This window comes from Hemibagrus wyckioides, linkage group LG03, assembly GCF_019097595.1.
Source record: "Hemibagrus wyckioides isolate EC202008001 linkage group LG03, SWU_Hwy_1.0, whole genome shotgun sequence".
Classification (NCBI taxonomy): Eukaryota; Metazoa; Chordata; class Actinopteri; order Siluriformes; family Bagridae; genus Hemibagrus; species Hemibagrus wyckioides.
In genome coordinates, this window is record NC_080712.1 from 9,860,886 (window position 1) to 9,870,947 (window position 10,062).

Below are 10,062 nucleotides of genomic sequence, written 5' to 3' on the forward strand. Positions count from 1 at the left end.
AAAGGGGTGTGAAGGAATAAATGTTAGGGAAAAATAGTAACTTAACTTGAAACTTCATAATTTTTTCTCTGTCACTATATTCCTGTAATGCTGCTTTGAGATAATAGCCACTGTTAAAAGCACTATATAAATAATTGAATTGAAAGAAGGAAGAAGATAGGACCTGCAGGAGGACACAAGCAGTGAACTTAATGTGAACAAACCTTGTTGTCATTTGTTACTGGACATAAAACATCTCCAGTGTGTCTTCTGTGTGAATTGATCTCGTTAAGCACCCTGAAGAAATGATTATGTTCCTTCATAATGGCCTTCAGCACCTAAAACCGTGTGCACTGCTATATGCACATATGTTTCTGATTCAAAGATATATTGCTGATATGTGATGCACTGAAATGTTTTAAGCATTATTTCTTTTACATTGCTGAGCAGAACAGTGTGTCCTTGTTGCTGTCCATCACACAGCATTGTGCCCTTCAGTATATAAGCTCTTCAATAGCTGACTCAAGACTGATGACATGGTCTATATGAATTTACATGAGTCGACTTGCATGAGAGGTTCATAGAAAAGTCAGAAATTTGCTAAGAATTAGCTCCATGAATGAATTTAGAATACAAACAAAGCTAGTATCTCCTTCCTAGTGTTCATGTTACAGCCACGCTGCTAAATGAGCTGCTCTGGACCAGAACACCTGATTGTTTATGTGCAACAGGGAGTTTTCAAAAGTGAAAGGCAGCAGGATTGACAAGCGAGTATCAGCACCTCCTGTTGTCCTAGATCATTAGATTTTTCTCCTGTTTACTCCTTTTTCTCGACAGCTGCTGAAATGTACCAAAGACACAATTACAATGCTAGCTCTGCCTTAAAAATCCATCCAAACTTTCTTTAATGTTAAGGTTCTAGGCAGGGTGAGAGAATATAGCACTTTTTATTTAAATTCAGTCAAAACAGCCTTCCTACATCTTTTGCCCTAATGTTGATAAATTATAAACAGAAAATTGCAGGAACTAGGCAGTCTGTGAACGTGCAGTAGAACTGAGTAGAAGTATCTTCAATTCAATTCAATTCAATTCAATTCAATTTTATTTGTATAGCGCTTTTAACAAAGAGCATTGCCTCAAAGCAGCTTTACATAAGAAACAACAAACAGACAAACAGTCCTAGATGTTATCCCAAGTGAGCAAGCCGGAGGCGACTGAGGCGACTGTGGCAAGGAAAAACTGCCTTAGATGATATGAGGAAGAAACCTTGAGAGGAACCAGACTCAAAAGGGAACCCATCCTCATTTGGGTGACACCGGAAAGTGTGATCTCTGACTTATAATCAAATTCAGGCTTTAGATCCAGTCCTGAATGTCTGCTACTTTATAGTGTTTTGCTGTTCTCATCCCCTAACACATTGGAGGTTTAGATATTATAGCTGATGTGTGTTGGAAGAGTAACTGTGCAGATCAGAAGGCCTCTAGTGGTGGGGCTGAGTAAACAGTGCAATTAAAAGCACAGTGGATAAAGAATAATAAGAAGAAGCAAAATCTTTTAGCATATTTCATCTACCTTTTAACCATCTATCTTTCATCTACATGTATATCGGGGTGTAATGTAATGGTCTATTTGAATCTTTATATTTATTTATTTATTTATTTAAACCCTATGTCCTGGACACATTTGAAAGCTTTAAAATTATACTTAAAGTATTTCTGGTAAAAAATAAATAAATAAAAATAATAATAAAAATAACTTTCTCAAAGAAAGACTGTTGTCTGATTGACTATTTGTATAGCAACCCAACCCACAAGCATCAAATTCATGATTTTCATGAATTTTTTGTGTTGCATCTTTTTTGTGTTGCATCTTGAGAAATCCTGGTCTCTTCACGTTTTTCAACAGCAACTTGTTTTTTAATATCTGTGTGACTGAATATGCTTAACAGAGAAAGCCTTCATACTTTTCAATGCATCAGAAGCAGCAGTGTAGCAAATTCTAATTCTAGCAAATTCTGATTTTATTTGTTACATAAACAATACACAGTACGAGATGTGGTAAAAATTAGAATGGATGGCTGATAGAACATTGACTACAGTGAGTAAAGTACAGATGTATCCAGCTGTAGTGCAAGGTGTGCAATAGAATTGAGTCTAGATAATGTCCATTTTGTAATTATTACATTTATGACATTTTGGCAGATGCCTTTATCCAAAGCAACTTACATTCCCCTCATTTATACAACTGAGCACCTTGCTCAAGAGCCTAGAAGTAGCAACTTGGTATCTCTGGGATTGGAACTCACAACCTTCCAATCAGTAGTCTGTCATCTTAACCACTGAGCTACCAACTCCGCCTTGTCCTGATTGGGCTTGTTTTCCTTGCATCTTTTGCTATTCATGCTGCTTTTACCATTAAGAGGGTTTAGTGAAAATGCAATACATTAAAACTTCTTCCTCCTCAGGATTTCAGTCATCCAGCATAAATCTGGATTTAAATATGGCAATAAGTGAGCGGATGGTATATTGTTCCGATAAAAATGAGTGTTTCTGCCATATCTGCTGGTGGCTGTGGTAAAAAGAAAATGATGTTAGAGTAAGAAAAAGTGCAAAAAAGACAAAGTGTGGTCGGAGCAGTAGTGACCTTACAGGCGCCAATAAAATAAAAGCTCTTCAAATTCATTTTCATAGTTTCATTATCATGACTGAACTTCGTGATGATGTCATTAAGACACTTTCCCATTTCAGGAAACCATGCAGTTTCCAGAATTACACTGCACTCTATACTAGAACATGTCAAACATTTACCAGGTGAAGGCTTTTCCCAGGCTGCCACACTTTATCTCCTGAATGAGTCCCACTGGATTCAGCAAGCTAGTGAATTTACATTGTCATGAAATGTAGGACACTGATATTTAAAGCTATGGCTGTGGATAGAGTCTTTTCTGTAATAACAGAGGGATTTATATTCAGTTTGTGACCTGTGTGTGTGTGTGTGTGTGTGTGTGTGTGTGTGTGTGTGTGTGTGTGTGTGGTGATTACTCAGGTCAGTGGTGTCACTCCAGGCTGCTATATTCACACAACTACAGCTGATCGTAGTGATGGGTGAAAAACTTTTATTCCGACAAGCTGTTTATCTTTGTGCTTTGTGCCTATTATTACCAAATGACAGGAGGAAGATGTATTAATAACTGCATAAAAATTCTTATCATGTACTCTTGAACGGACATATGCTTCAATCTCCTGTTCTAATTTATATTCAATCCATTTGAATATAATATGGATAAAAGCAATAGGAAAACAACATCCCATCTATTTCAGCCACTCATGCAGTACCTTCTGCCTTGCTGAATCCTGCTAGCACAAGATGATAGACAAGCAGAGGACAAATAAACACCTTACTTCAGAGCCTGGGTAGAAATAAAGAGCCAAATTTCATTTTCCAGTCATGAGAAAAGAAAGCAGGTAGAAAATGCTGATAGCTAACTGACAATGAGGAGAGGGTCAGTTAGCCAGCGATTTTCAATTTAGTTTCTATTATCTAATTCGATACTGCCCCTGTATTCTGTCCCGTCTAATAAACCTCTACATATATCACGCTACAGATGAGTAGTTGGAATTGATGAAAATGTGTTGACTGAGTAATGTGTCGTGTGTTCGCAGGCAGCAAAGGAGGACTTGTTTGACTGGCTCCACTTAAAGACAAATGTGAGACAGATGGATGAAATGATGCTCATCTCTGTGGCATTTCTGTGGGGTGAAAGTTCAGTGGGCTCAGGTTAATCATCTGAGTCACATCCATTCCTGATGATGTCATACTGCACGTCCCCTCCTGTTTTCTTCACGCTTGATAAGATCACACAAGTGAGTGGAAAATGAGTCTTGATTGCATTTGGTGTGCTCGTTTACACTTTCTTCCTCAGAGAAGAATGAGGTAATATCATAATGATGATGAAAATATGACAATGCCCTGATAAGGAAGGTGAAGGCTAGGAGTGCGCTGGGGTTAATCATGTTTCAACTGTTTAATGGAGTGTTTGAAGTGATAATAGTGATCTTTAATCATTGTAAAATGAGGCTCGGGTTACAGGGATGAAAGAAAGGTTAGGGGCTGCTGGTGTAAATGAGCAAAGCCTTCCAAAGGTAATAAAAAAGCGGACATTTGATGGACAAAGCCTGGATTTTATCTCCATTTGGATCTCCATATTTTTCCGGATACTTTTCTGCACATCCATAAGACATCATTAGGATTCATCAGGAAAGTGCATTTGAAATATAATCCTGGGTGTAATAAACCTAAATGAGCTGGATTATATACTCCAAAATCTAACATGGCTTTGCAGAAGAAGCTGAAAGTAAATAGACTGAACACGCATTGCCCAATCAGAGTGCAAATTACACAACAGGACGAAATGAACTTTATTTATTTATTTATTTCAATACAAAAGAGTTCTCACTTTTCTTTTACCATGTTTGATATTCAGAGGAAACATGGCACAAATCCATTACACCCTCGAATATATCCTTGAAACTCTCAAAAAAGCCCTAAAGCTTGTCTAAACCTTTAAGAGTGTGTATATCTGTGTGTGTGTAATAGTTTGAGACCTCTTGACATAATGCATTGCTCACTCCAAAAAGCTGTCAAGCTAATGATAGATAGATTTTCTCCTCCCACCTAATCTCATGACAAGCCATTACCGAGATACTTGCTTTTCATCCAAGAAACTTTAGTACACTTCATTTTCTCCTTGAAAAGCTTTTCACTGGTTTAAGCTAATGTCTATTTACAGGCTGGCACAATGCTGCTGTATGCAGAAATCTTTAGATTCTGAAGGATTTTGAGTTCCCCTGGAGAAGATTGTATCTGTGGGTAAGGATGCTAGAAGCTGGTGATGTAAGTTAGCCTAAAGTGATCTTATGGTTTTCTCTCACAGACTTCAAAACGGACACTTCCATGATGTTCAGTACAGATTGAGACGGCACCGATGGGGCATTCTCAGGTCATGACTGTTTGTACATTGCCAGCATGTGATCAAGCAAATCTGTCTCTTATTATTTTTAAATTAATTAAGCTTTGTTTGTTCTCTTACATCATAAAAAAAATGAGTGAGAGGTTAACAAGAGGTCAATTTAAATCAACAGAGAATACTAAATTATTAAGGTTGTCTTATAAATAATACTACAGGTGTATGGATTTTCCTGAATGAGACTCTTTCATGACATCACAACATCATGCTCAACAACAAAGGATGAGTCCATTGCGCTTCACACCAACTTTTTTTAATGTTTTGTTTAGGATGTTATAATGAGTACAGCACGATTATTTGAGATGAATAAAATAAAGATTCAATCTTGCTTTTTTCTACCCGTTTCTTTCGCTCAGCAGTGTATCCTATTCAACATGAAAAAAATCGATGTTTCATTTATAATGTGCTTTTTTCCCATCCAAAGCGATGAAGGTAATTAAAGGACAACTCTTAGCACAAAAAAGAGGATTCAAGTGATTAAAGTGATAAAGGACAGCTATATAAGCAACGGCTAAATAATGAAAGATTTACATTAGTTCTGACGTATTGATCGGAATGATGCTTTTAATCCATTTCTACTCAATGACAATAAAGACGTTAAGGACTGATTTATTTTAAGAAATAAAATTGGATTCAATGTATCTATTCATTCAGCTATTAAAACATTTCTTAGCACACAAAGAATTCTGGTCCAAGTATTCGGCTATTCATTTCTTTTCAAAATTTCACTTTCACTTTTCCCATATTGTCCTTAATTGATTAGCCCAGTGGTTTGCCTCACATGTCTTGGGTTGTGGGTTCGATTTCTGCCTCTGTCCTGTGTTTGCATGATCTTCAGAGGTTTCCTCTGGGAACTCCCCCATTCCAAAGAAATGTGTTGTAGGCTGATCAGCATCTCTAAATTGTCTGTATTGTCCAATGGTTGTATGAGTGTATGTGGAACCCTGTGCACCCTGTCCAGGGTATCCCCCAAATTGTGCCCCAAGTCTCTAAGATAGACTCCCTGTGGTTCCCTGTGACCCTTTTGTAGGATAAGCTGTACAGAAAATGGATGATCCTTGTTTAGTTTGTGGCCCAAAATGGTGACTTTACCACAAATGAATCATATAAGAAATGCAGAACACTGTAGCCCTCTGAATCAATGGTTTATAAAACAACAGAAGTAATGGAAATGTTGTGGCTTTCTGCTTTTTGCTTTCTAATATTGCGATAAGTGCATCTTTTTCCATCAGAAACAAAAGACGTTGTGACAGCCATTCTGACGCATGCAATGAAATTTCCATTGAGAGCAGATAATCATGAACATTCCACTTGCAGCTGAGTTTTTGGTCTTATAATCTTGTTGTGTGCTGCACCATATTGACGTACATTAAAATATAGTGTGGTAAAGCTAGCAATGCATTTAAACAAATTGATTAACCCAAATGTGGCAGAGTTGTGCAGCAGGTAGATCTGCTGCCTCTCAGTCCACTGTTGCTTGTGCAATCCTGAGCTTGGGTTAATGTTGGCTTGGAGTTTCTGTGCATGCTTTCTCTGTGTCTATGTGGATTATCTACAGGTTCTCTGGTTTTCTCTCACTTCCCAAAACATGTAGGTAGGTGGATTGGGTAATTATGTAAATCCCTTGTGAATGAGCCTGTGAGCGGGTGTGTGTGGTGCCCGGAGATGGACTGGGCGTATTCCGTCCCCTTCACACCCAATGATCTTGGATCCACCATGATAGTAAAAGAGTTTACTCTTTGATGATGAATGACGTTTCATGGTTTAAGATTAGCTTTGGTTAATTTCACCTAAAAACTTAAGCTGAGATTGGTCAGTATATTGTCATTTGTGCTCATGTAAGGCTTTGGCAATAAACATATTTCAAATTTGTTATACCGATTAACTCTTTGCTCAACCCAGAATGCAAGTAGTAGTAGTCAGGAACACTAACACAAAACACAAAGTATAACAGTGTTTATACAGGTATTTAGAAGTATAATTCATTTATTTATTCAATCTTTTTTCATTCATCAAATGTGCTTGTGGTGACCGGTTTGGTCAATTCAAAGATATCACAAGAAGGCAGAGCCAAAAAAAAAAAAACATAGCCCAACCCCCTTGTAGAGCAAAAAGTTTCATGACATACAGAAAAGAAACATTCAATAAAAATGGCTTTGCCCTTTGTAATGTATATCATACAGTGTCATCATATACAGTGCCGTAGTACAATATGATACAACCAACAAGCATGGGCACAGAACGGCATCAGTTGTTCAGAAGTTCATAAACAAATCCTGAAGAACAGTAATCTTATAAATACTTATATATATTTAATCATACACAGCTTTGTTTTAACAATGCGAATATGTGTTCAGTATGGATTTCATTAATGGCATCTTATCATATAGAGCTTCAGCAGCAATCCAGTGTTTATTATAAGCACATGAGTTAGCAAACAGTTTAAGATAACAGCACATATTTTAAAGCCCAGTTGGGTTTAGTTTCCTCCAGAGGTGTCTTGCAACAGCAGGAGAACACAACAGCCCATCTATCTTTCAGTGATGTCCCTCTGTAGGGCCTGAAACCTCCACTAGCCCCTAACTAACCGATGTCCAATTTTGTCTGCTCAGAAGCAAAAAAAAACAACATATATTCCCATAATTTGTTTCATTTCCCCTCTTTTATATTACATCTCTCGATTTAAAAAGGAAATGACCTTTCATGTTACATAGCCCTCTAGTCCCAAAGAGGAAAGCCATATGTGCAAACTGATCATAAATATGTCTCTTGCTAACATACAAGTGCCTGTGGCTGTAATTAAGATAAGTCTGTTTCCGCAAACACAGTAGTGTCACTGCTTTTAGGTGGGTGGTTTTTTGAAGGACCTTGCTACTGTCCAAACTGACAGACCACAGCTGCCGTCCTGACAGTGCGCAGTGCTTTAGACAATAAAACAGATTATCCTTTATATCTATGTTGTGGGAAGATTGTCAAAGCATTGATGCAGAGGGACAGTTGGTGTATGAATAGTGCTGCTGCCAAAATACAGTACAAGTATATTTCTTGTAAACATCCATGGCTTTTCTGTCAAGTCAAACTGGTGTCTGTGCCATCAAGATCACCCAACCATCATGCTCCTCTAAAAAGATCTCTTCAAGGACTTGCACAGGATTTTCTGGAAGGCTCTGCGGAAGTCCTGGTTAAAGATGGTGTAGATGACAGGGTTGAGGGAGCTGTTGCAGTAGCCAATCCAGAAGAAGAACTTAAAGAGTGGGTCTGGGATCTCGCAAGGCTTCCGGCAGATTCCGTACAGACTGTAGCTGAAGAAAAACGGAAACCAGCAGACCACAAACACACCCATGACCACAGCCAACACAAACGTGAAACGCTTCTCACGGGCTTGTGAGATCTTCTTCCTGGACATGGTGCTCCTTCTCTTCCTGCGGGAGGAGAACAGGTCCAAGGACTTGCTGCTTGCACGGGACTTGCGGCTCGAGTGCTTGGAACTGGAGCTATTCTTGCGGCTGGTCCGGCGTTCTCTCCGGCCAGTTGCTGACTCACGGCGCGGCCGCTTGGCCTTCTCGTCCGAGGAGCTGCTGTCATCCAGTTCTGCATCAGGTTCTTCTTCTGGAGGGTTTTTATTAACAGCCTGAGGTGGTGATGCACAGTGACCATTCTGACGACCTGAGTCGTCTCGGCTCAGACTGTTTTCAAGGCGTGGTGCTTCTTCCGGCTCATGCCTCTTTTCTGACATATTTCGAGTGCGTGTTTTGGCCACCTGGTAGATACGGACATAGACAAGGATCATGATGAGACATGGCGCGAAGAAGGAACCAATACTGGAGTACAGGATGTACCACGTGTGGTCATTAAGCTGACACTGTGGCTCACCCGTACCACCTTCACCTTCATGGCTCCGGTCCATGGAGATGAGTGGTGGGAAGGAGATCACAGCTGAGATCAGCCACACCACAACAATCATCGCCTTCACTCTCCGTGGTGTGCGCTTCAGGTTGTATTCCACTGCCTGCGTTACTGACCAGTACCTGTCTAGGCTGATAGCACACAGGTGAACAATAGAGGATGTGCAGAAGAAGACGTCCAGTGCCAGATAGATATCACACCACACTTGCCCAAAGAACCAGTAACCCATTAGTTCGTTAGCCAGAGAGAAAGGCATGATGAGGGTGGCCACCAGGATGTCTGCAGTGGCCAAAGACACCAGAAAAAGATTTTGGGGTGGCTTGAGTGCTCTGCTCGTCAGAACCGCGATCACCACCAGTACATTTCCAACTATAGTAAACAAAATGATAAAGCTTACCAAACCGGCGAGTCCTATGACAGTTGCCAGAGAGTAGAGACTGGTGAGATTCCGGTTGATATCATAATTGTCCATCTCGTTGAAAATACTTAAGTTATCCATTCTGTAGCAGAACTGTTTTTTATGTATATTTGTTAGAAAATCCTCAGTTTTTAAACGTAAAGGCAGTTCAACGATGTATTTCCGACATCCTTCCTGCTCGCGCGGTAGCCGTTTTCCCCGCGTTCCTCCTCTTCTGTCTGTCACTTACTTTCATCTCGTTCCCGTCTCCGCTTTTTCCTTAGTCGCAGAATTCCTTACACGAATTGGTCTATTATTATTATTATTATTATTATTATTATTATTATTATTATTCAAAAAAGTTACTCTGTGGACGGTATCACGAATATCACTGTCACCGCCGGACACGGTGTTCCATGCGTCCTGCTCTCTATCCACTGTCTCTACTCCTCACAGCGTCCCCACTCTCTTTCTCTCTCTCACACACACACACACACACACACACACACACTCACTCACACGCTCTCTCTCTCACTCACTCTCCTCGCGCCACACACAGAAGCGCCTCGCCCGCTGCGCACCATCCACGTGCTACCCAAATTAACGTAGCTCCGCCCCCGCAAAGTCAAAAGGATATCTGCCATAATCTAATATTTGTCCTATACAGTCTGATCGGGTTGCAGAGATTCTGTTATTGCACTTGATTTGGTGGTTTGTGCGCGTTTGTGTTCCTCCTCTTCTCGGCTTCTTTACG

The 10,062-nt window shown here is 39.8% G+C and overlaps 1 protein-coding gene across 2 annotated transcripts; it reads right to left on the reverse strand.

Annotated features, from left to right (window-relative positions):
- Positions 1-6,988: 6,988 nt before the first annotated feature.
- On the reverse strand, positions 6,989-9,795 carry adra2c (adrenoceptor alpha 2C). Of its 2 annotated transcripts, XM_058380243.1 has the most exons (2): positions 9,309-9,795; positions 6,989-9,190 (listed from the first exon to the last, which is right to left on the reverse strand). In XM_058380243.1, exon 2 carries the CDS (start codon positions 9,165-9,167, stop codon positions 8,127-8,129), a length of 1,041 nt encoding a protein of 346 aa, XP_058236226.1. In that variant the 5' UTR covers positions 9,168-9,190; positions 9,309-9,795; the 3' UTR covers positions 6,989-8,126. The 2 variants fall into 2 exon arrangements, with proteins under 2 accessions (XP_058236226.1, XP_058236216.1); XM_058380233.1 differs by having other exon boundaries at positions 6,990-9,795.
- Between the last annotated feature and the right edge of the window lie 267 nt (positions 9,796-10,062).